General features: G+C 42.8%; 1 protein-coding gene across 1 annotated transcript in view; it reads right to left on the bottom strand.

Moving 5' to 3' along the window:
* Positions 1 to 27,466, bottom strand: part of TMEM178B (transmembrane protein 178B) — a 228,597-nt gene that overhangs the window by 9,213 nt on the left and 191,918 nt on the right. Inside the window, exon 3 of the mRNA XM_075722566.1 lies at positions 10,184 to 10,321. Within this exon, the coding sequence (XP_075578681.1) occupies positions 10,184 to 10,321 (138 nt within the window). The remainder of the gene's footprint in view (positions 1 to 10,183; positions 10,322 to 27,466) is intronic.

Here is a 27,466-nt window from a genome sequence, read left to right as displayed (position 1 = left end):
ATATGCCAAGTTCAGGGAGACCAATTTGAGTTAAAACTGAAAAACAATGAGTTTATAGGTGCACATGCACTACTTGCCCTGTCTTTTTCTCCAGACTATGAGATCTCTGCACCTCATTAAGAAGCCTTTCCTCTCCTTCTCCTAAATGCCAGTGCTGTTCTGTGATGAGGTACAAGGTTGCTGGAATTGCTTGTGTTGGTATTTCTCCCCCAGTGTGCAAGTGCATGTCTAGGAGCATCAGAAATAAGCCACAGGAAAAGAAACACAACACATCTGAAGGTTGACTTTCAAGTCAGCTGATAATGTTTCCATGGAGATCAAATGCTATAGAGTTGACAATGAAATCTCTTGTTGTGCTGTTCCTTCCAGGAAAAAAGAAACTCCTCTAAATGACTACACCCTGAAGTACAGCTGTGTTATTGATTTGGAAAAAAAAAATAAAAAATTCTATATTCCACCCCACCTCCATTCTCTTATGGAGGTGTTAACTCATAGGTCCCTGCTTTTCAGGGCTAGATCTGTCAGTATTGACCTAAAGAATCAGCTAAATTCCTGATGCAAAAAATGGCATCTAATGAAAATAGTATTGAAAATAGTAATGAAAATAGAAGAAGGATGTAACTCTGCTTTCGAACTTATGCTGTAGGGGATGCAAAGATCAGTGTTATGATTCCCCTTGAGGAGTATTACAACATAAAATTATAAAAGAGCATTTCAGTGGCAGGTATGTACTGACTCAGAAGCCTGTACAGTGAAAGTAGGTGATCTTTCATATTTCCAGAGAGTTTCCTATTTTGTTTTCAAAATGAGTGGCAGCATTAATAAATAAATGCAAAACGTGTTCTTAGTGCACCAGTAAGCATAGAGAAGTACTAGAAGTAAAGATGTAACACACTACCCCAGCTCTGCCTTTTAAGCAGAGCGTATGGTGAGCCTTGTTGTGCTGTCAGCTGAGCAACTGTTTCCTAGCTTGGAAATGCTAAATGGACCATCCTGGCATCATATTAAAACCCCAAAAGATGGCGAAGGGGATGTGTGTCTATGTGGATGATTTCCTATATGTTTATTTTTGGAGTGAAAATAGGAAATTAGGTAACATTCAAAAACAAAGTGATACTAATTTCTAAAGGGTTATTACTAATGGTTAGTTGGTCAGAACAAAGAAACGCCTTCAGCCCTATCCATGTATGTGGACTGGACATGTATCTGTCCAGTGGACCTATACCCATACAAATATATATATATATGGACATGTATCCATCAGTGTCCAGGTTTTGAAATACATAAGAAAAGAAAGGCCACTCTTTAGGCCCCAGAAGCATAGCCTAAAAATGGGACCAGAGATCATGACTTGCAATCCCGCCTATGAGGGATACCACAAAATGTGTAGAAGAGAGATGGTTGAAAAGAGGGACTGACAAGTCCTGAAACTGAGGAAAAAGGGCATTTTGAAAAACAAGCTAACTCTTATTACCTTAACATGCAGCGCTCAGCCTTGTTACATTACTGTCTGATGGGCACTGAGGCACAAAGCCTGCACAGCTGCTTTGAGCTCGTCTCATCACAGGTCCATAAAGGCCTTCATCAGCTCCTTTTCTGCCTTCCCTAATACCCTTGTAATGTGTTTGACAGTTTTAAACAATCAAGAGCCTTAGAGAGGTTTGAACATTTAAAACCTATTAACGCTGTACATTAACTCAAGTTCATTCCAATTCAAGATCTTAAATCACTTTAGAGCATAATGCAAAATTTAACCAAAACCACAAGTAGGAAGAAGAGCGTACGTGTGTAGTGCGGGAGGCATGGCAGAGGGGGGGACTGACCTTGTCCCTCTGAGGCTTGTTTCAAGGACTTTCATAACAAATTTATGACATTTCTTGATACAAACTCATCTTTGTCTCCATCTGGAGGTCAATCCACATAAATAAGTTCTTACAGTGGTCTGCAAGGAATTTTGCTGAATTCTAAAGTTCCTCTGCAGTTATCCAGCAGGTCAAGGGAGGTGATTCTGCCCCTCTACTCTGCTCTGTTGAGACCCCACCTGGAGTACTGTGTCCAGCTCTGGAGTCCTCAGCACAGGAAAGACATGGGCCTGTTGGAGCGGGTCCAGAGGAGGGCCATAAAACTGATCAGAGGGATGGAACATCTCTCCTATGAAGAAAGGCTGAGAGTTGGGATTGTTCAACCTGGAAAAGCAAAGGCTCTGGGGAGACCTTATTGTGGCCTTTCAGGACTTAAAGGGGGCTTACAAGAAAGATGGGGACAGACTTTTTAGTAGGGCTTGTTGGGATAGGGCAAGAGGTAATGGATTTAAACTAAAAGAGGATAGCTTCAGACTAGATACACAGAAGAAGTTTTTTACAATGAAGGCGGTGAAACACTGGAGCATGTTGCCCAGAGAGGTGGTAGATGCCCCATCCCTGAAAACATTCAAGGTCAGGTTGGACAGGGCTCTGAGCTCTTTGTCTAGTTGAAGATGTCATTGCTGCTCCTTGCAGGGGGGTTGGACTAGATGACCTTTAAAGGTCCCTTCCAACCCAAACTATTTTATGATTCTATGATTCTATGATTCTATGATTCTATGATCATTCATTTAGTATCTCTGCAGGATTAAAACATGATTGGCATCTCATTTTTTCCAGTGAACCAACTTTTTTTTAATTATAAATACTTTGCAAACTGGCAAAGGATATTACGCTTTTGCGAAAACTGTATTTATGCCAAGCTTCACTGCTCAGATTGCAGCCACGTATTGTATACCTCTGCTTTAGTAATGATCACATGATGTTGCTTAAGCTCTGTGTGCATACAACTGTGCACACACCTGTGCGTTTGCACTTGCATTTCCATATGGAAAAAAAGATTTTGTGTAAACTTTCTAAAGCTATTCCTTTTGGGAAAGAAGCACGTGAAACTTGATTTTCAAAGAATAATGTTGTGGAAAAGAAAAAAATAAATATGGTCACAGAAGATATCTTCAGTGTCATGATTGATCATGTCACCACAGGTGAACATCTCGAAGAATGAGTAGAGACCTTGATCATTAGCGAAAAATAGAAATCCTAGGTGCCCTGTGAGATGTACTGTATTTCTAGATGAACTCCAAAGAATGTCTTTTACTCTCTCTTTTTTTTTATCTTTCTCTTTGCTTCCTCTTGGCAGCTGCTATGAAGGTACTTAGGAGATGCCTAGGAGATGTCAATCACAGAGCTTTGCCTTACATTTGCTGTATTAAATTGCTCCATTTTTGTTTCTTAAAATATTCAGCAGCAGAATGATTATTTTGAGATGGCAGGACCACAGTTCTGTAGGATAAACACTCTTCTTTTCTACTGCTATGTGCTATTTTCAAAGTACAGTGAGTTAAATTTGGGACACAAATGACTCAACAGCTGGTAACGATCCATGGCTGCAAATACACAGATGCCTCAGTTGTCATCTACTAACATATGCACAGCGCAGGCGAAGGAAGCACAGCACACAGGCTTGGGGATTTTGAATACGAGACTCTCTGTGGAGGATACAGAAGTGTGCAGCGCATCCATACCAACAACCATGCTGCACGGGCTCCCAAGCCCTGTTTTGAAGTCCCCCTTTCTGATGGGGTTGGTGTCCCTCAGTATCAGCCTGCTCATCAGCTTCTGGACACAGCAAGTAGCACTCTGGCAGCTGCTGGGCCCTAACACACACGTTGGCACAAACCCCTGAATGCATCCTTGTCCCCTCGGCACCTTGCGACAGACCCATGTGAAGCGTGGTGTGGCTGGGGCAAGAAAAGGTGACCCAGTGTCAATGGTCAGTCCATCCTCTGGCTGCCGGGCTAATAAAGCAGTTTGTTGACTTACCCCTGGACTGGGGGAAGGAATATTTTTGAAATATTTCTGAGAAGGGAGGAGGATGGAAATGATTTATACAAGGTTGTTTCTCCCTGGATTAGAATACAAAAGCAGAATGTACTCATACATTTGTAAGTGGGTTGTTCTTTATTTCTTTAATAAACATCCTTTCTTGCATATCTGAAGTAAAGCGTTAAATTGTGCCAGCACACCTGCATAACTTTATTTTTTCTTCCCTCTCACACATCTTTCTTGCCTGCTTATCTCTGCTGCAGCAGCCAGCACTGGAAAGAATAGGTGTTCACCTCTGCTATGGGAAAAGGTTTGAAGATTTTGTAACCCTGACCTAAGCTCTGTGAGTATGGATGGGCTGCAAAGAGCAATGTCTCTGCAGCACTCGTAGGTGGGTCAGAAGAAATCCAAATCAGCAGCAGAAGTGGAGCTGGCAAATGGTGCTCAAATCCCCCAGATTGGCAGATCATCACTGGAGAGGAGGGAGGAGGAGACGATGAAAGAAATTCCCGATGTTTCTGAAATCAAATGCTAAGACAGAAAATCAGAGAGGAAAAACTCCGTAGCACTGCTGTATGTGTCCAGCAAGACTTTCAGGCCCTTCAGTGCCACTAAGAAAGGGAATTTCAGACTCCCAAGCAAAGCCCTAAGCCCAGTATTTCATGCAAAAAATGTCACTAGGCAAAGACAAGAAATGAGCTGCTATGTGAGACTACAGCTCATTTTATTACAGATCTGCATGGTGAAACTAAATCACATGAATAAGGGCATTTAGCATCTGGAATAATTTCCAAATAGACTAATTAGAGACTGAATTATTAATGGTAAAATTTATAATTGGCTCAAAGCAAGGTTACAGCAAGAAACACACTTGACTTTGCAAAGAATAATGAATATTTGCAAGGCTAGTAAAATTATATGCTTCTCTGTTAGCAAATGGGGAAAAAACCCTAAAGTGATCCTAAAGTGCATGTCACAAGACAAAACTGGCAGAGAGCAGATAAGAGTGAAGAGAACAGGTAAAACAGTAAACAAGTGCAAAGATGATTTATTGCATTTATTCTCACTAAATTTGGAACAAAATAAGACAAAACAGAAGTCTCTCCCTGAAGGGCTGCCTTGTTAGGCATGCAGTAAAACCCCTAACTATTTCACTGAAATGTGTTCTCGATACAAATTAGAGACTTACAAAAGGAAAATACATGAATGTGCACCTGAAGGACAGAGCTCTGATAAGGGTGATAAAACGTCATTCTTTGTGGGTCTTTTAATACATTTACAAAGGCAAGCAATGTAGCTTTGGCCAGGAATAATTTTGTGCTGAAGCAAGTACCAGAACAAGATATCAGAAGCACCATTTTATATTTCGCGCTGGGACAAGGGACAGCAGTTCAGCAGGGAGGTGCACCAGGTAGGGAAGGGGAGGATGCAACCACTGCCAAACAGTGGAGCATGCCACCATGGGGCGGCCCTGCCACCCCACATTCCCCATGGCAGGCACTGATGAGGAGGAAAAGGATTTCGGAGCATTTAGGTGTAAAGTCAGCCCTGCCCTCAAAACTAGAAATAAAGCAAGCCACGTGATGTTTCAAAACAGCTGACTGAAATGAAATCAGAGCTGAACTGGGAAAACAACAGGCTACCAGAGATTGTCTTTAAAAGCTGATTTTATAAAGCAAGTCCAATAACAGAAGGTGTGGTAAGGTTGGGTTTGCATGGCTGTGGAAGGACAATCAATCTAGCAGAATCTGAGGTGTTGAAACAAGAAAATCCTATGAATGAAGGTGCTGGAGAGCAGGTGGCAAAAACAATAGTTTGATGGATATATAGCTTGTCTGCTTATCATGATACAGGAAATATTCTTAAACAACTTAAAGAAGAACTGAAAGGAGGGTTTCCTGAAGATACAGGAATTTGCCTTTGTAGAGCTGCCAGTGTGCCAATTCATAGCATCCTGACTCTTTGGAGCTGGAAGTAAAACTGAAATTTGACCTTGATCTGGCAATAATATTGGCTATTGTTGAGGGAGTAAAGACACCAACCAAATGAAATGTCAGGTTTGACATAATATAACCAAATGACATAATATAACCAATATGACATAATATAACCAAACAAGTCAAGGATTTGAATAGATTCAAAAGAACTTCTCAAAGCCAGAAAATACGAGCACTATTTCCTGGGAACTGATGAGTTGGTCACGTCTAGACTTCAAAAAGTGAAGGCATGGTTTTGGTGCAAGTAAATGTAGTTTGGTCAAAACACAACATGTAAAATGCCCCACATGCATTTCCTCAGATACATGTTTAGTTGAATTACTTTTAGACTACTATTAAGTACTTGATGAGCATGAAAGCATCAAGTTTGCCACAGGACTCTGACATTTGGAAGTGATGTTACAGATGCTTCTAAAGTTCCAGAAATTATTATAAAATTATGAAATTACTGGACAACATGCCCAGTATGGAGCTTTTACTGGTGCACAGATTTTCAATAATTTGCATGTAGAGAAAATGCAAGAAGCTGCAAGAGGATGTGCTTGGAGTCATGTATAATTTGAGTATGACCCACTTCTGTAATAGAATTAAACAGTCTCAAATAAGATGCATAAAATGAACTAGTCTTAGTGAAACTTAAGAGCACAATTCCAAATGGAGAAACTCTTGAAAAGAGAAACTCTCCCACCTTGCAGGATAAAATCATACTGACAATACTGAAATGGAACTAGAATAGATAGTGGGTACAGGAGGCTATGCAACAGTACCATAATGAAAAATGAGGTCAAAAATACTAAACATAATTTGTAGTATCCATCTGGTTCTGTACAAGATGAGGGACTGAAAAAAAATCCTTCTGTGGTCAGGCAGATGCTGTTGTTCAAGATAAGGAATCCAAGTACAAATTCTACAATAAATAAATACATAAATAAATACAGAAAATTATGCAAAAGAACTTCAGAAGCCTTAAGAGACCTGTGATTGCTGTTGATACAGATACAGTTGAACTAAAGCGAAAAGATGAATTATTATTAATTTTTAGCTTGTTACAAAACATGCTGAATAACAGTGTAAAACACACTCTAAATCACAGTTTACATGTCCTGGATGCCAGATGAGCTAATACCAGATAATGGCCTGTATTTCACAAATGACTTATTTCAGCAATTTGCTTGAGAAATTAGATCAAGCACACTAAAGCAAGTCCTTATTAGGCACTGCCACATGAGCTAGCAAAGACGACTGTTCAGTAAATATAATAAAGAACGAGAGGTCCAAAGAAACCACGTCTGGTCTTGTTAGATTATCACAGCACTCTTCTCAGTGCTCCATTGAGATTTCCTGTTCAAAGAATTATGGGCAATAAGGGACAAAACCCATAGATATGGTAAGCCAGGAATGTTTAAGCATTACAGAAGAACTATTTGTCTAGAAATTAAAACAGAGCAAATGCTACAAACGTAGCCAAGACAAGCAGCATTGCAAATGGAAAGGAAAGTTAGATTTCAGGCTGATTATATAGCTACCAATTTAACACAGTCTCCTCTCATCTGCAATAAGGTCAGATGTCATAAGCCTCCCAAAGCATTTTTCTCATTATTGGACCAGAGAAAAAGTTAAGCAAAACTAAGAGGCACTCTGGCTCTGTGCATTTTGAGGACCAATAGGATGATATGTTGACAGCACTTACGACGTGACAGAAGTGACAGCTTTGCATTCAAACAACCTTCCAGCAATAAAAAGCTTCAACTTGAAAGATTCTTTGGCTGTAGAAGGAATGACTATGTAACATATGACACAGTCAGAAAACATTGATAGCTACTGACTTTTAGATTAGAAGGCTCTAGTTGTGTATTTTATTAACTGACTGTTTCAGTTTGTAGATGTTACTTTATGCACATTTGCTGTTAAAAGAAATCAGGAAAGGTATAGCAGTTGCCACTGATTTGTGCAAAACAAGAAAGAGGGTTACCTCTTGTAACCCTGATCCACATGTCTATGCTGGAGCAGAAAGTAAGTTTGATCTCCTCCCAACACATCTTTATTAAAATATCACACATCTTTACAGAATTTGGCAGATAAAATAATCTGGTGCCTCTCATTTCAATTAGTTTCAGATTCCAACTGCTGGATCTTGTTATTATTTTGTCTATGCAGTCAAAGATCATGCTACTATCAGATGGCTTCTCCTTGCATAGGTACTTCCACACTGTGTTCAAGTCAATTATAAACCTTCTGTTAAACAGTTTCAAGCAATTGGCTTTTTGTGGCATGCTGTGTTTTTCTTGTTTTTCAGACTTTGAGTCATTCTTTTAGCTCTTCTGCAAACCTCTCCCAATCTTTCCACGTCCTTTTTTAGTGTGGACACCAGATTAGGATGTCCAGAAATAGTTTTGCTTTGCCCAGAGATAACCCCACCTTATGTTCTTATTGCATATTCCCATAAAACTGGCACAGTTAGCAGCTGCATTGCACTGAGAGCTCCTGTGCAGTTGGATGACCTCAGCAACCATGATCCAGAGACTTTTTCAGAGCCACTGCTTTCTGAGAGGCAGCCTCTCATTCTGCGAGGATGACTGACACTTTTTGTTCCCAGTTGCATGACCTTGGATCTGTCTCCACTGCAATACGTATTGTTTGAGCATACCAAAAGATGGCTTTGTAAGCTATGAGTGACCCATTCTATTATGCATGGTTACACTGAGTCTTGGTTCACCTGAAAACTTTTATCAGCCATCTTTCAAATCACTGGCAAATAAATAACGTTAAGCCAATGAGTAATCTCTGCAGCTGCACTAGAAACTCTCCCATATATAGTGATAATTTCTAATTAGTAAACAAGACTTAGATAGTTTCTAATAAATTTAAGGTTTTTGTATTTATTTAGTAGAGTCCTAATGTTTTAATCTGAACGTTGTGCTGTAGTAAGTTAAATACCACACAGATACCTGAGCATATTAGAGAAAAATAGCCCCCCCGTGCAAACTAAGCTTTTAATTACTTAAGAAATACCAAGCTAATTTGGTAGACCCATTGCCTGTAACGTATTGACACCCACAACAAACCATTTACAGACAGACACATAGACCAGTGTGGGCTTGCACGAGGTACTAGCAGACTTCAAATGTGTTTGTAGGCACCAAGAGCGCTAATGTCTATGTCACCAGCACCAACAGCACTGCAACATAAATACTTGTTACTCGAGCACTTAACTCCTCTTCTGGGACTACAGAAGCTTTCCTATATTTCACACAGTTAGCTGTGTCACACCACAGTACAGATGAACAGGCAACCAAATGCATTGAAGCGATGATCTGCCGGGGGGGGCAAAAACCAAGCCAAACAAAACCACCAGCAGAAAAAGAAGAGAGAACAGAAGTAGTGCTATTCACTTTGAGATATTCACCCAGCACTGTGTTTGGGACTTGACTCTCACACCCTTCATTTCAAGTAACTCTGTGCCACAAAACCTGCTGATGACAGAAAGTCAGATTGCATCTGTAGTAAGAAAGGCTGGAACATTACATGGGAAATGTTGGATGACCTTGAGGGCTGGTGTAGTAGAAATGGGAAGAAGCTCAAAAGCACAGAGTGCCAGGGTGTGTACCTGGGGAGTAATAAACAGAACCTCTGCTATAAATTGGAGACCATTGGTAGGAAATTACAAAGGAGGAGAAAGGCCCAGATGTATTATCCCACTGAAGGGTGACTGTGGATCTCCAGTGTGATGCAGCATGAAAAAGGCAAATATAACCACAAAATACTCCAGGCAAGGGATTTCCAGCAGAGAAAGGGAACTGTCACGTCACTTAAACAAGGCATTGATCAGACCTTGTTTAGGAATTGTCCTTCTTATCCATATTTGAGAAAGACAAGTACAAAAAATAAACTGCAGGTTACATTTGACTTGAGAACAACTGACGAGGAACAAATACAAGTTAAAACTTTGGGCACAGTTTCTAGTTATGAAAGTGTCCCACTATGAAATAGTGAGAATAACATCTACATAATCTGCAGATTTTTATTACTAAAATTAAGCTTACTAAGTTTAAGGGTGACAGTGTTACTAGCAACAATAGAGCACTGGACTAAACTCAGAAGGCCATTTTCAGTCCTGTGACACCGTCCAGACACTGTTTTCTGATAGAAGTAACATGTAACTACAGTTGGGTTATCCTTGAAGTACACCAGAAGGAGCTTGGAATGAAACCAAGTCCAGATCACCTAAAATGACTCTGAAAACATGTTTTCAGTGACTTAGAAAAGGAGGGACATGTGGAAAGAGGGAACATGAAAACAACGAGGAAAACATATTCGTTTGAACACCAACATCCTTACCTCCCATGAGGAAGAGAAGCCCCGCCACATACTGCATAAGGCCTCGATCCCAGCAGCACCCCAGCACCCCGATAATCCATCCAAAGAGGATGATGGCCACAGCCATGCCCATGAAGCCAGCTGTCATCCTGCGCAGGTCTGCAGTGGGGAAGACAGAAAAACATGAGTGTTAGCAATGATAAATTAGCATCATCAGAGGTTCATAACAGTCTTAGTACAAAATGCTACTGATCTGCAAGGTCTTCAGTGTGTTTTGGCACGGGATGATTTGAGTAAGGATGGTTCAGAGGGAGGACAATCCATAAGATACTGGCTTGGGCTGGGGAGAGAGAGCAGGTGACCATTTCACCACACAATGCAGCTCAGTGCAGATGCACCCAAGTGACTTGTGACAATTTGCTCAGGAATTGGAAGTTCTAAAATGGCCTCATTGCAATGCTGTGCCTAATAGCTCTAGTCTCTGGGTAACAGCACAACCTCTGTTTAAATCCTGCCTTCTCATCTCCATCCATTACTCCACTGCATCCAATGAATATATACCTGCTCAAACTGATATGCAAAATGGTCTTTATGCTTTGCTCTAGTGCAGACATGGCGGGGGATTCCCCTCGGTTCTGACCCCCCGCGTGATCTTGGGTGAGCCACTGAGCCCCTCTGGGCTGCAGCTTCCCACATATAAGTTGGGCCATAGCGCCTTGCTGTCCAGCAGTGGTGTGTGTGAAACTCAGTACGTCCAGGATGGTGAGGCACACAGATATTCTGGTGTCAGAGATAATAAATGCACTGCAGATACACCGCTGGGGCATAGGATGCTTTATTGCTCTCTCTTGTATCTAGATGGTGACCTTGTCAGGTGATTTCTGGTGTGCATGTTTTTGAGTGCTCCAGGGACCCCTGAGAGTAGGAGGAGGGCAGGGGGCTGGAGTGAAGCATTTTGTGCTCTGCAAGTGGGGACTGAGTTCTACATCTGATATGGGTACGTGGGGTTGACCTGTATTTATTTTGTAAGTAAAAGAAAAAGATCCCCAAGACCTAATGTAAGGAACCCATAAATTAAGACCTGGCTATATCACATATTTGCCTTTGCAAAAAGGATGGGACTACTGGGATCCCTCCTCCTGCATGTGCTGGGAAAAAAAAATCTTGACAGCTGGTTCTGATGTGAAATCTGGGCAGGGAGACCACCTGGCAACCGAAATAGCAAGGACTATGAGAACTAAAGAGCATCTTTATATACCCTCAAATAATGGAGCAGATGGGGGCATCTTCACTAACATTTTGATTGTTCCCTGTCCCCCCTCATGCACGCATAGAAAGTTTAAGCACTGATATGTCAAGAGTATATGTACAGGGAACATTCCCGCCAAGTCAGCTCTCCAAACATTTGTTTCTTTCTTGAAATTTATTTTTTTTTTTTTTTTTTCTTTTTTATAGCAATGATTTCACTTTCTTTCAAGAAACAGAATGCTTATGACAGGGGGAGGAAGATTTGAAAACTGTGAATCATCCACCAGTCTCTGTGGCAGCTTTTCTCCTTGGCTGGCCTTTGACTGTTTCTCAACTTCTGTTATTCTTTACCCTTTTCCCACAGTGGATCAAAAGAACCACCAATACCAGCAGTGAAGATTCAGTGAAATTTGTGAACAGTGATAAATTAGCATCATCGTGGATTTGTAAAGCTCCTTATCCAAAATGCTAAGTGTCCACAGGGTCTATAGGTGTGTTGGGACAGAATGATTTGATTCAGTGGAAGGCAGTTTAGTCAGGGCTGTGTTCATTATAGCAATTCTTATGCAAGATCGAGCTGCAGAACACAACCCCTCCCTTGAAACTATAACCAGTTCCTGTAGATTGTCGATGGTTTTTGCAAGGAGTCCCTCTGACAACATAAAGATTAGAAGACCTTCAGCCCACCAGTGACTGGGGCCCTTTTAAAAGATACACATCTTAAAATTTGTATTTTTGTCTTAGGTTTTGTGACTGTCCCACCAAAAAAACAACCAAAAACTCCCCACAAAGCATTTGAATATGTTCAAGGAGGTCTGGTGCAGAATAAAAATGCATTTCTTGCAGAAACTCGTACTTCCCACAGGCAACGTTAGTCTTTGTTCCTTGGGAATTTCTCGGAATGCTTTCTAAAACAAGCAGTAAATGCTAGTAAGAACCTTTGATGGCAGAGTGTTTTCCTACGTTTCAGTCCGTGAAGGCCTGGGCTCAATTTGAAAGATAGATAAAAACATAAAATGTTTACTGTTTCCTATGTCATCTTCAATAACAGCACAACACGTCTCTCAGAAGTGCTGCACAGCTGTCTGTGTCAGCTCTACAAAACCCTCCCATTTTAACTTGCGACTGCTGACTCTGGGTAACGGCACTTGCTTGTCCTAATGGAAATATACCCTAACAACCTGCTTTTAATGAGCTGAATTTAAATAGCTTTATTCAGCTGCAAGATGTAACTCCTCAGATCTACCCCAATGACTAGCTGATGGAGCCAGTTTTCATAGGTCCCAGAGGGGATCACAAGCATCCCCACATCCTATATACCGAACTAAGGAATGGTTTTTATCCCACTAAAATCAGTGTGAGTTTTGCCATTGAACAGAAGAGTTAAAGTGGCAGGACCAAGATTTTTAGGCCCAGTTTTGAGGTTTGTTTCACTTGATGTCTCTTCCTGATGGAACCTGAAATTCCCTTTCTAACAATGCAGCAAGATCCATCAGCATCTTAACTCTGGGCTTACATTATCTCTTGAAAAAAACCAGAAAGCTAACCTCTGATGGACACTTAATACAAAATATTAAAAAAAAAAAAAAAAAGAAATTATGAAATCTTAGTTCTCACAAGTTCAGTGGGCTGAGTTTAAGATTGCTACTGGTTAGGCCAGTTGCAAATCTGCTCCTCACAAGCTGATCCATTAGGGCTTATCTGAAATAAATAAACTTTCTTTTCTATTTAAAACCGTCTTGGCTTTTGTCCTGCCATAACCTTCCTTGAGGGCAGCCCTTGCAAATGGCAGTGCACAGAAAGGGGGTTGCAAAGCTGGTTTCATAGACAGCCTGTGCTTGTCCAAGAGCATCTTCCCGGTGCTCCTCACCTGTCAGAGCCCACATGAAGCTGAGGTCAGTGTGGGGAACAAGTCTATTCAAAGTGATTCTTTTGTGGGAAGGTACTTAATGTATGTAACCAAATCATTAGCCTCAGGCTTAGTGAGGAGAAGGCCAGGGAACAGGAGCGTATATTCTCTGGACACAAACCCCTATTAATGGTACTTTTTATGATTACTCTTCTGTTGGTGGTGGTGCTTGACATGGAAAGGACAGCAGAAAAGCAAAGGTTTGCATTGTGTACTCGAGGCAGTATATAAATTCCTTCTGCTAATTTAGGAGCAAGGGATGCCATATAAATAAACAATAGCTCATCAGTACAAATTGATGGGGTTTTGTCTGAGTTTGATTGGCACTGATAAGACCTTTCCTGAATACATCCTGCAAAGGTAAAAAGGGTTGTGCTTTGTCATGTAACACTACTTTATGACATTGGAGCACATCCTGGGTTTGTTTTTTTCATTTTTCTGAAATTGCTTTTATTTATTTTTAGACTATGAAATGAATGGTTCTGTATACTCTTTCTTTCTTCAGAAACCTCCCTGAGTAACTACAGCATCTCAGGATCATGGCATGACAATCCCAGTCAACTGAAGGAGTGACTATACCAGCAAAATTCATTGTTGAATCTTATGCAGCCAAATGGGAGCTGCAACAGCAAACATACCTTATCTTATCTCGCTCATGTGCACTGCTTAGCTGGTTCTACAGCTGACCCTCTCCCGGATACCCATCTCAAGTCCTCACACTGTAGCAGAGTGCACAGATTGCAGGAGTACTATGAATCCCCCTTCTCCACCATCTAGTAACCAAAACCTTTAGACATGTAGCTACAGGGTGCAAGTAAGGAAGGTATTACATTGCTTGTTCTGTAAGACCTATAATACAGAAGTTGATTTTCAATGCCTTACCTGTATGACCAGTAGTTTCAATGATTTACTAAACAGACTTAGATACCACCATCACTTGTGGGTGAAAGTGCAGTATTATCTTTCCACTCATGTTTTAGAGACTCTGTCTTCATCCCGTTTTCTTTTTTATATTAACAGACTAAAAGCTATGTGTGAATATCTTCCCCTTGGGAGTACTTTCCATGCCTAGCACTGCTACAGGTGCTGCTGCATGTAACAGGCAGGGAACTCAATCCTGATTCAAAACCAATGTGGATCATCAGGCAAGGAATACAGGCATCATGTTCATGTAGGCTGGAAACAACAAATTTCTTGATTGATAACATTGGAGAAGGGACAGGGAATGAAGTAATACAATTCCCATGACTGAAACTGAAATGGTAAATTTGAAAGCCACAAGCTTTGTGAATCATGATGAAGAGAAACATTAGCATTTTAGACAACCTCCTTAAAATAGAGACAGATTCTCATAAAACAACATGCATTTCCTAAAAGCATTTTAGTATTCCACTGGAGAATATTAACTCTAAAGGTTTTCTGAAGATAAAGGCAGGCAGAAGAGCTGATTAAGACCCATTTATTTCCAAGCAGCATGTGGTGGAAGGTTCTCTCTGTCAGTTTGCAAATGCCCCTGCCCTTCATTTCACCCTGATATCTGTCCATCTGTATTTGTTATGAGCAATAAAGTAATTCATGCTGGTTGTCACATCATGGAAGAAGTTTCACACTTCAGCAGCTGCAAACATAACACGTTCTGAATCAGCATTGCTTCTTGAAAATTTCAATATGCCTTTTTAACTTCCAATGTTCTGTCCTCTTCCTTGAAATTGCAAGTCATCTTTCTAAAGCAAGGTCTCGGTCTTATAGAATCATAGAATTGTTTAGGTTGGAAAAGACCTTTAGGATCATCCAGTCTAACCATTAACCTAACATTACCAAGTCCACCACTAAACCAGTTAAGGGTAGAGTAGCAACCCCATGCCTCCTGGCCTGGTGGCTGGATCATTTATAATGAAAGTAAAAACTAGGAATCATTAAGATTTGAAAGGATCTCTAAGATCATCAGTCCAATCATCAACCCAACATCACCATGCTCACTAAACCATGTCCCCAAGTGCCACGTCTACCCATTTTTTGAACACTTCCAGGGATGGTGACTCCACCACCTCTCTGGGCAGCCTGTTCCAATGCTTGACTACTCTTTCTGTGAAGAAATTTTTCCTAATATCCAATATAAACCTCCCCTGGCGCAGCTTGAGCCTATCTTCTTGTTGATATCCCTCTATCTTCCTTTCCACAGAGGGTTTAATAATACTTCCAAAATATTAGAGATGTCTTTCCTCACAACACATACAGGAAGGAAAACACAAGCCTCTTGTGAAAGATGGGGAAACTGAGACAAGTTGAGAATAGTCAACCTGCCCATGGCGACATGAAAAGTTTATGGAGGAACATATAACTGAATCTGTATTATTGGGCTTTCTGGCCAGTCCTTTAACCACACAGCACTGCTTTTGCTTTCAGAACTGCTTGTTCTCAAGCATTTGTTACCAGATCAAACTACAGTGCTTGTTATCAGACCATCAGAAAGTGCAATACTGCTGCAAATAGTGTTTCAGATAGTCCCTCCTACATCTCCTCCTTTCTTCTCCCAATAGAGAAAGGTTCACAGGGACTAAGGACCCTGAAGTCTGTATCCAGAATATCTAGAACAGCTTAGAAGACATTCTGGGTATAGCACCATTCTTTCCTGAGATGTCCCAGCAAAAGGGGAGACTGAAAAGGAAATCACAAATGTATTTCTGTGCCCCTCTAGTACCAAATGTCAGAATATAGTATCACCACAAGCAGAAATAGACTGGGATAGCATAATTCTTTAGCATAATCCTTCATTGCAGGTCACTCTGATTTATACCCTCTTGCACTAGATTCATTCTCATTTGTCTTTATCAGTGTGGGATTAAAAACATTTGTACTTGAAAAGAGTCTAAATCACTCCTCTTTCGTCTTTTTCTGAACAAATATATGTATTGGAAATTGTACAAGAACTGCACACAGCCCAAGAGCACAATTTACCAGATTTCACTAAGCTTTGTTTAAATGACTTCTCTTACAAAGAATCAGCAGCACAGAGGTACCTTTCTCTGACATCATCCCTTCTCTTACCTCACCCCAAAACTACAGGGGGAACAAGGTGTAAAATTGGACAGATGTGTCTTTTACTGAATGCCAGCCCTAGCAGCTCCCAGCTACAATGAACAAGTGAGTATTAATGTAGGCGATTTTGAGTGGCATCTTCTGGCTTTCACGATTCTCTCCGCACAGCTTAAGACTGTATTTTGGATGAGGTTGGCAAGTAGAGGGTGAGGTTTTAATCTTTTCTTTCTGCTTCAGGTATGGAGAGATAAGAAAAGAAATATGTATTAGTCTACCTGAGACTCAGTTAAAATCTCTGAGTGCCTTGTACTGAATCGTGTGGCAACCCAGTCTTCAGTTTAAAGATTACTCTAATGAATTCACAATGAATACAACCCACTTCAACAAAAGTAACAGTGGATTATATTTTTATATTTATATGTAAGTACTCTACACCAGAGAGTGACTCGGAAATACGCATGTCACAAACATATACACTAAAACACAACCCTCTCAAAGCTGAGAGAAAGAGCAGCAGAAGGCCCTTCCAAAAAGGGAAACTGGTACTCTGAAGGATTTAGGTGAGCCTTCATATCACAAGAGGTGCAATGGTGTTTATCAGATACATGCATAACTCCTCCTAAACCAGAAAATCCCATCACCTTCTCTTGTCTACAGTTTGTTAGTTGTGTGATGAAGTGTTAAGTGTTTGGTTGCCAGCATGTATGAACTCGCCTATATCGAAATGCTGATAGGAAGCTTCAGAAACTGGCTGTGGTATGTGCAGGTCAACATGTCCCTCAGGACGGGGTGTAGAATAGACATCCTGACACATGATTTATTCTTGTCAGGACAGACCATCTATCTAGATTGCCTCTGTCAGAGTTCTTAAGTATTCTTACAGTTATTGAAAACAGAAACAATCACAAAAGGAAGGTGCCAGCTGTGCACTGCTGGCATTTCAGCCTGCCTTCCTTCATAAGACATCCCACAACTTCAGAGTCAGGCAAGCAGTTCATCAGAGGAGTAGTGAATTCCTGTCTTCTACAAGGGCTGACACCTTCAGAAGTTCATACTGACAAACAGCAAACTCCACATGACACTGCAATTTCTTGTCTCTGGTGAACCTTCTCATAAAGCACCAGAGAGGGAGCAGGCATCCCAGACCAGGTCATGCACTGGTGTGTTTCTGTCTGAAAGCAATTCCTCCAGTATTTGGGAAAATTACAGGGGCCTAAGAAATTCTGCAGTGGCTGAAAGCACCATCTGGAGCTTGAATATCAAGTCCTGATTTTACTCTTGCCTTTTACTTGTGTAGAGCAGAGAGGAGACAAAAGAGAATGCCTAGACAATAAGGGAGATTTAAGGAGAGAGTAGAGAAGGAAGGAAACAAAGCTTGTTTAAGTGCAAGGCGAAAAAGGCAAGAAAAAATGTGTCATGAGGCTGAAAGGACGGATTTGTCTTCAAGAGAGTTTATGATATGGATATTAGAGGGGTCAATGCATAAAGGAGGCATTTGCACAGCAGAAATTTAACACATCAGATGCAGTTCTACTGTAGAAGGCAGAAAACTTATGTTACGTCTTGGGAGAAAGACATCTATAGAATACTATCCCATAGAAGGGTTCAGGTTTTGCTCCAATCCTACTTGCCCTTCTGTCGAAAAAGAAACTTTGACCAGAGAAGAAAAAGGACTTTTTTATTATCTGCTGTGTTGCTACGCAGCTCTGAGTGACAGGAGGCTAGGAACAAAACAAAAGCTTTGCCCTTACAACCCCGATATAGGGGGGCAGAGTAGCTGAGCCTATGCCAAAGCATTATTTCACTCTACTCTACCGTACCCTACTCCAAGTCATTCCCTCCCCTTCTCTGCTTCTGGAGAGGACATATTTTTTCTCAGAAAGTACCTAAAGTTGATTGTTTCTACTTATTCAGTGATGTTCAAGAAGTGATCCTGAAGAGTCTTTCTCTCTTCAGATTTACTAATTGGGCTTTTAGCACTGCAATATATGATCATCCAGGAACATTTCCAAGCTTTGGTCCCAGCAGAGTACGCTTGTAATTTGCTCAGTCGACCCTTTCATCCCTCCTCTCCCTCTCTCATTCCCTAGAAACAGGGAAGAAATTCTGAGGCACCTGCATTTTTGGCCATCCTTCTTCATATTCATAACTTTAATCCTTCCTGCTCCTGCTAGGTGAGGCCACGCAAAGCAAACATTTTACAGTTGTAGCCATGCCAAGAGGCTTTTCGTTACACAGCTTTCACAGATTATGCAGGTGTTGAAGAATTTGAGCACATGGAATAAAATGGCTTCTGCTCAATTTCAGTGTGAACTTTGGGACTTTACCAGAGCTGTGGTTTTTAATTTTTCTCCCTTCCTGTTCCCTTGAAGAACTCAGGGAATACACACTTCTTTGTGCTGGTCACCTCTTACTTTAAGTGAGCTCTCCTTTGAGCCTCCACACCACAAGTATGATCTTGCTGGGGAGGAAGAACAACACAGTTCCTCAGCACCACCTTAGCTTGGCCAGAGGGATCGATCATTCCTGGAGGATGTGAGGCACCATCTCCCTGCATTCAGCACCTCCAGCCCCCGTGGCAGTGGAAGAGGCCAGGTGGAAAGCCCAGCTTTCTAAATGGAAGTTTTCCTGCATTCTCCAGTGGTCTGGAAGAAAGCTGCGATGGGCTCTGGGTTTCAGGGTAAATGCAACACCCTTCATTGTAAAGTGCTTTCAGTGCTGGTGAGAAGCACTGCTCTGACACCACTGAAGACTGAACTACTCTATTTATTCCCCTCACTAGGTACAGTGCACAGGAGGAAATGCAGAGCAGGCCATTGGGGCAAGCTTCACCACACAGCCCTGCCAGGGTGTCACAGGCACCTAGAGATGCCCTGGGGGCAAGCAGTCTCTCCAGCACCCCTACCTGCAGGGGACTGAGCATTTGGAGTGAAGAGCCCAGTGAGCTCTGCTTTCTCTGAAATCAGTGGGAGGGTTGGGTGCTCCACAGCCTTCCTCTGAAAATCAGACTTTCTCCTGTCTCCCAGGGGTGCCACGGAAGCCAGTTCACCACTTTTTTTTAGAGGCATTCAGATAATAATGATGTACAGAGTACAGTTACAGTGGTGTGAAAATAATCTAGATACAGAAAGCTCTATATCCTATTATATATAGCAATGGCTTTGTTGTCTAGTTTACAAAAGTCTCCTTCCACAGTGAGCAGACTGCCCTGTTACACTCTGCTTTTTATATGCCAGCCACTGTTGCAGTATCTACATGTCCCCTAAATACTTGGAAGTTTATTAAAATTTAATCTTCAGTTAGTATCTCTTGAACCACTTCTTGCGAAGGTGGCTAGGGCTCATCAGGGACAAAAGGAAGCAGAAGAAAAAAACAGAAACACTTTTTTCCCTCCCTTTTTCTTTCAGTGAGAAGAGAGGACAAAAACAGATGGAGAATGGAAGAGAGTGATGAGGAAAATTAAAGAAAATTTTGTATTAAAGATGACAAATGGAGTGTGACAGGAAGCAAGAAACATAATTGTATGTAAAACCCCAGCATCAGGGAGTGTTAAGAGTCTTTTGTAAAATGCAGATTTACCCTAAGCTCCTCCTGAAGATAAATGAAGTTGGAGGTATGCAGGAATGGACCACAGGAGGAGCAGGAGGGGTAATAAAGAAAGAGACAGACTCGGTAATGCCTCCTCTGTTTTACCTTCTTCCCTCTGCATTTGACTTCCCTCCTCTGCTTCCCAGCCCAGCACAGCCCAGCACCAAAGCCTTGCTCATATTCGGGAGCAATTAAAACGTTATCCTAAAGGTTTTTCTTCCCTTTCAGCCCCTGCCCCACCCACTGGTGCAATATTATGCAGCACAAGCCTGAGAATAAACCCATCATAAAGCATTCAGAGCAGCAGGTTTGATAAATGGCTGGCATGAAAAAGGCTGGAGGTGGAGGGATGGTACCTCTGCTTTATCAGTGCCCCAGCACTCTGCTCAAACATACTCATTCCACAAACTCCAGCATTAGACATTTTAATTCAGCAACTCTAAAAGGTGTATTCTTGTTTTTAAAAAAGACAATTTAATGCAAGTGAGACTGGGCTGGGGGCTGGGAAGAGAGGAAGGAGGATGGGGGAGAAGGAGGGAGGAAGTATAGAAAGACATTTAAAGCTGTGAGAAAACACCCTCCCTTATGGAGAAATTTTGATTTTGAAGTTTACTCTTCTATTAACATTTAAATTGAAAGGCGTTTCTTCCAAGCTCCACATAGGAAACCAGAAAATCTGCATTTAAATAGATACCATTTAAAAGTGGGGAAAAACATATATCAGCATTGAATGCTTCTCCATTTGTCTGAAAGAACTTCACTTATAGATGATTATTAATTTTTTTTCTTTTTTCTTTGTGTGTGCTAAAAAGAGAAATTGGAAGTACATTAAAATTCTGCTTGGCACAAGTAGGAGGCGGGGGGATGGCTGCTTAATTGCCCAAAACCTGGGTTTTGAGCTCAGATATTCTGCAGGAGGGCCTCTGGAGCCTGCAGGCAGCACTCCAGCCTGCTGCCATGGATGGGGCAAAGCGGGTCCTCTCCTGCCTGGTCCTGGTGCCAAGGTGCCCATATCCGAGGGGCTGCACACTCCCACCACAATACCCACCTCACTGGGGACATCACCAGGGCCCCCAGCCCCAGCTGGAGAATCAGACGTTCTGCAGTTTGTTAGACACCTCTGTGCCTTCAGGGCATCATCCAGAAAACAGGGACACACACGTCCCTGAAAACCACCTAAGCACAACTCTTATGTGTGGTGTTGAGCAGGGTGTCATAGGGGGAGAGCTCCCAACCGAGGAGTCAGTGGGGTTTTGGGAGGCTGCGCTCAGAGGGTTTGGAAAGAAGTCGTGGGGCAACAGGAGATGTCCACAAGCTGATCCACGTTCCATGTCATGCTCTCGTTGTGTGCATTGGTGCCTGGGGGCTCTGCACAGTCCCTCACGATCCCAGAAATCTTGTATGAGATTTGGATCCAGTGTTTTACACAGCGCTACCTCCTCTCTTGCAGCAAAAGCAGCAAGAATGAGAAAGAGCAAGAACAGCCTCCTGAGCTGGGGAGAGCTGAAATCCCCAATGCACACACAGAGAGGTGGAAAGCTGGGAATGAATAAAGGCAATATCCCCACATGACATGCATGTCCTCCCTACCTCCTTCCCTCACCTGCCCTCCTCTCTGCCTGAAGTGACCAACCTGCGGCTCAGCCTTGCTACGTGCCAGGGCCTCACATCCCGTGTGTTGGCCATGGGCTTGCTTACAGAGGGACAGGCAGGAGCATGGCAGGGAAAAGGGAAGTTCCTGGCTTGTGAGAGAGGGGTCTCTCACTGGCTGTGTCCACTGCAGAATCCCCATTTCTTGGTTTTTGTTGCGAGTGGTGAAATTAAATTTCACCTACCAGCAGCATTCAGGGAGCAACAAAGAGCCACCTGCGCGCGGTGCTCGCTCAAATTCCAAGGCACAATGGGCCTCATCACCACTGAAGAATCCCCAGGACAATCCAATTATTAATATTCATTCCTTTTTAATCCGCTTCATTTTCAAGCTCATTCCTACAGAAAAGGTCAGACATATGCTACTCCCAGCAGTACATTATCGGCTACCTCGAGGGCCTTTTCTGCCATGTCAAAAGGGAATAATCAGGAGCAAAGGAGGGTGGGTGGCCCAGAGGCTCAGTTGTGGACTCTGGTGGCTTTCACCTTTAGATCACTGGTCTGAATCTAGGTCAAGCTGGCACTGGCTGTGAGCTACAGTCCAAAAGCCGGGCAGCAGTTCCTGTGAAATAGCAGCTCCATACAAACCCAAAGAACAAGCACCTACACTGTGCTTTGGTTCTTTTTAGTGAGTAAGAGCACAATACAGATTTAAATTTTTGGTAGGGTCTGGGCACCTCTCCTCCTCTTGCTCCTCCTCCTCCTGCCTCTGTAATGGATGGCTCCAGTGCTTCCAGCTGGACATTCGGTTGACTTAAAAAAAAACAAGGTGGAAAAGCCAAAGGAAAAAATGAGGCATGAGAAGGATGGTTCAGTGATCCAGGTACTAGCGGAGAGTCTGTAAAGATGCAGATACTACTCTCTGCTGTCTCACAGACTTGCATGGTAAGAAAGTCAGGCTTTCTGTGCCTCAGTTCATGATAGACTGGGATAATCTCATCTCAGTGGGTTGTTTTGAGGATTTATACATGAAAGATTGAGCTAGGTTGTCTGCAATGAGAAGCCCTAAAAATGCCTTGGACAGATAAAAACTTTGCAGTAGGATATGAGAATTTTTTTCAGTAGTGATTTTGAATACAGTCTGATTAAATCTGAAAAAGCACAGAGATGCAAATAAGCAAAATGGTAGCTCTCATCTGTATATAGGCACCTGTAAACTTGGGAAGAGCAACCGAACATCATGACTATTTCTTGGGCCAAGCTGAAATCATGGAACCAAGACCCACAATCTCCCAGTTTGACACTGGGTTCCCATCAGACCCAATTTTTGCAGCATGATCCTGTCTCTAGTCACTGCATTGATGAAGATTAACATCTCCTGTCACTCAATAACTGAACAAATTTGGCCAATTTGCTCTCATTGCCTCTCCATCTCCCCCTCCCAGCTTGCTGGCATCTCACAAGGAACAGCCTCATTCTTCCTGAGGTCTCTAGCTATTTTTTTTTCCTATGCGGATGGCAACCACTTTCTGAAAATATATACATGACAAGAAGAAATGCTTAGTAGAAGAGGCAGGTGCCTGGAAAATGGATTCCCATTTGTCCTTCCCTCCCCCTTTCCAAAACCCAATCATTTCCCTGTTAATAAGCTCGCTGACTATAATGTGACACTAACCTTTCACAATTGATGCCAGTGACATTTTGACAGTTCCACATATGGGCCTGCCGAAAGCAGAAGGAATATAAATTTGCAATTTGGTAAAAAGCTGGGTGAGCAGCCAAAGCAGCTTGGGGGAAAAGGAGGAGAAAACCACCAAGCAGCCAAACAAAAGCCCACTGTACAGATGTTATGCACAGCAAAAAGGAAAAGCACAACCACAGCTGGATGTACCCCAGCAAATATGTGCTTGGAAAAAAAGCCTTAGGCACCCATTAAGCCCAGTATAGCCTGAAATGCCTCCCAACAGATTCTCCTCACATGGCAAATTTAGGGAAACATCCTTCCTAGCAGAAGGGAAATGGGACACTGCATTCAGTCTGTGCAAACTATCTGGTTAACATCAGATGTCACAGGACTCGGCAGTTGCTCTAACAAGGAATCTTCAATATTTCCGCCAATGTGATCAGCTGTAGGGAAACGACTATTTTCTAACACTGTTTTGTGGAGTGTCTTTGAATTTACTTTTCAAGGTATCTCTGCACAAAATGTCAGTGACAGTTCACATATTGGCTCAGCTACTCAGCGCGTGTATCACACACCATACATCCTCCCCAAATTACATCTGTATTGAACCCCATAATATTTGGCTAAAAGAGGTCCAATGGTGTGTCAAGATGAAGATAAGAAAAACGTTGTACTGAGCGTTTTGTTCAGGTGGTTAATTAACCCCCACTGTTAGATGGACAATCCTGTTCTTTCATTTGGATATGTCTGGTTTCTGCGTCCAGGCATGGTTATTGCTAAGTGGTGAGGTAAGTGGTGCTGTGATCAGTCTCTTTCTGATCCCCATTTCAGCAACACTGAAATAACTTTTTTGCTGAAATCAGAGAACTGTGGCTTTTACTGTAGTTTACTGATGCCTTGGTAGAAAATGTGGAGGTGTGGTCGCTGTATACGCATATGTAAATAGTCATGTGTAGTAATGGTATAGCTGTTGTACATGGCTAACAAGTGATGCAAAATTACTATTTAAATATAATTGTTTCTTTGAATTGTCTTTATGACAATGTGGGTCCTCTAGGCAGAACAGGTAGGGAGGCAGCACGAAGGTCCAGACAAGCATACCCCTTGCAGCTGAGAGGCAATGGGGCATGCTCTTCCTGTCTCCAGAAACATAGAGCCAAATGTGGAGCCCAGAAGAGCTCTAACAAACTCCAAAATAGTCCCTTAAGCAAGAGTAGTGGGAGCCACTGGTCAGCAGCTGCTGATGGAGGTGGGCTGACACTGAAAGCACAGCTTCAGAAAGCAGGGTCTTTGCACAGGCTGGGAACAGTAAGCCTGATGAAAAAGTCAGATTTACTATTTTTGAGACATTTTCTCTGAAGTGTTTTTGTGCTGAAGAAATAATAGTAGGGTAGCTGCTGGATCACTGTATTAACTATGCTCATGGGGAGTGTGAAGCCTAAGACCTTTCTGAAGTAATGTCACTTGATAGGCAGGGGACTGTGGCCAAGGCTGGACCATGCGTAGGTGTTTCATGCGATTGCAGGATACAGATGACTGCTTCCAGCATGACATTTGTAAGGGGTTATGCTTGATGGGATTGGGAGGATGATGGGGGTCAGAAGTGCAGGGTGTCCAGCAGTTGTGACAGAGAGCATGCCGGGTTTCACCATGGCATGCTTGATCTGAAGTCATTCACCTGTCAGACCTCAGGAAACAGCATGAAGTTGCTCCCAAAGCCAGTATACCATACTTAGCTCTGACCACTTCTGGCAATACATTCCTTCATCTAAAATAACTGGTAGGATCCAACTTGGCATGTGCGACTACCTGGTCTCATCAAATAAAAAAGTGGGCATCAGTCATTATTTGGCCACAGCTCTGCAAGCAGGTAGGGTTTCCACACATGGCATGGGACAGAGCGAGCTCCTGCCTTGTTCTAGCAATGCTGGTGACACAGAATAGCCCACAGACGTTCATCCAAAGCTTTCTCCTCAAGTCAGAGGAGGTCCTCTGGGGATCCTTCTCCTCCCTGCCCAACACCCAGTTCCCACTCCGCAGAGGGCCTCATTTGCTTCTCTGAATTCCTGAGCTGCTAACGAGCTGTGCTTCTATTCACACTTTTTCAGGAAATACCTATCCTTGCACAGGCTCCTCTGATGGCAGCCACAGTGGAAGCACCAGTTAGCAGCAGATTTTTCTACTGCATGTGTTAGCACTCCTGCTGCTGATACCGTTACAAAAGCCTATGCCAAACTGGTGCAACTGTGGGAGATTTTCTGAGAAATGACCGCATGATAGTGGAAGTTGGCCAATTTAAACAGCCTCCGCATGCTGACTGATAGGGTAGGAGGATGAAAAATCTTGCAGCTGTATGTGGTCTCGTAGGATCTGTTACCTTTTCACGGAGCACCGCTCGATCTTTGCTAAGGAGACCAGTGAGTGCTGCTAATGCAGCAGAGTCCTGCAGGCAGCACTCTGCCTATAGCTCCAGGGTCTGACAGAGTGGTGTGAAGCCATGAGATGTGGCTTTAGATCTCTGAAGGGACTGATGTTTGCATGGTAAACAGGATAGAAGGGCCCTGATTCTCGAGGATACCACTATATGTTCTGCAATATTATCCAAGATCACCTAAACCCAACAAACCACTCCCTCAACACCACCAACAGACCCTGGTGGCATTCCTTCATACCATGTATTTCTCAACTGCCATCCCAAACGGTGGATTATTGTCCCTGCCATATACCCACCAACCCAGAAACTGAAGTCCCCATTCACAGAGTCTCTGAAGTCTGCAGGCTGCACAGCAATATGAGGAGGAAGGGTGCTATCTGACTTTACCCTGCCTACCTCATCAATCAGCCAGGAGGAGGGCTGATTGTGCATTTGGAGACATGCAAAAAGAGAGACAGGGAAAGAGGTGACAGTTATAAATGTTTTGCAACCTGAATGTGACATTAATATATGTATGCAGTGTGTTCACAACATTAGGTATTTGTGCACAACCCTAATGAATACCATGTTTGACAGCAGTTTCACAAAACCACTCAATGATCTAGAAGAACTTGCCGTGAAACAGACTCTCTAGTTTTACTGAGAAAAAAGAAATATCCCTGTACTTAGTCAGATCCTTGACTTAGTGGAAAACTAGAACAACTCCAATGAGCGCCACATAAAGTTTAATTACTCACAAGCATATTAGCTACCAGGTAGCTAAGTGATCAAAACCTGCTCCATAAAACACGTACTTGATTTCTGTGCCCCAGAAGAGAGTTTTAGTAAGCTTCCAAGTCTAGAAATACTGATACAGGATGCATGGCATTGTAACATCTCTACCCAAGGGACTCTTCTTTGTGAAAGGCGTATCTCTCCTGTTTCTTTCACTGGGTGATGGTCCAGTGGCTGCGCTCAGAAGTCAGAAAGTTCACCATACTACATGGCTTGCTTTATGTGTTCACCTTAAAGGGTGAGTCCGTGATACTGATGTAGATCAGAGAGGTTTTTAACACAGGTTGGAAGCTGGCTGCCAAACTACCTTGACATTTTCCTCACATCGCCCAGGTACTGTGGTTCTGCATGTGGAGACATGCACATACATGCTGTAGGTGGTTTATTCCCCCTTGCATGGTACCAGAGCACGGTACCTTGAGGCTGCTCTCATTGATGTAGGGCTCAGCCATGGCCCCAGGATGGCAGCATGCAAGTCAGGGCTGGCTGAGGCCAAATTCTCCATTTGGCCAGATGTACCATCTCCTGCCCCACATGACTGGTTTAGTGTGGGCTTGGTAGTGTAGGTTAATGGTTGGACTGGATGATCTTAAAGGCCTTTTCCAACCTAAATGATTCTATGATTCTATGTTTCTATGACAAAAACTCCTTTAAGAACTAGAGGAAGACAAGGTCCTATGTTAAATCTGCATGATCAGCTCAGAAACAGTCCGGTTGGTGGTGGTGGGGAGCAGAGAGATGCCCACCAGGGTTGACCCCCTGCCCTTAGGAGTTGCTTTCAGCCAGGGTGACAGCCCCAGCCCCGCGAGTGCTATGGCCTCCCCACATCACAGCCCGGCCTAGGCTTGGCCAGGGACACCCCAAATGTCAATCCAGACCCTGCCTGTGAACCGAATTCCCGGTTGGCCCTCAGACCTGCCTGGCCACTGCAGGCCTGCCTGAATGCTGTCCTCCCCAAGGGGCAGCTGGCCCCTGCGGCTCCCCGGCAGCAGAGCACCCCAAAAGCAGTGCAGAAAAGTGTCTATGTAGTTGTTCCAT

The sequence above is a fragment of the Pelecanus crispus genome, chromosome 1 (assembly GCF_030463565.1).
Source record: "Pelecanus crispus isolate bPelCri1 chromosome 1, bPelCri1.pri, whole genome shotgun sequence".
NCBI lineage: Eukaryota > Metazoa > Chordata > Aves > Pelecaniformes > Pelecanidae > Pelecanus > Pelecanus crispus.
This window is presented reverse-complemented; position numbering and strand designations above follow the sequence as displayed.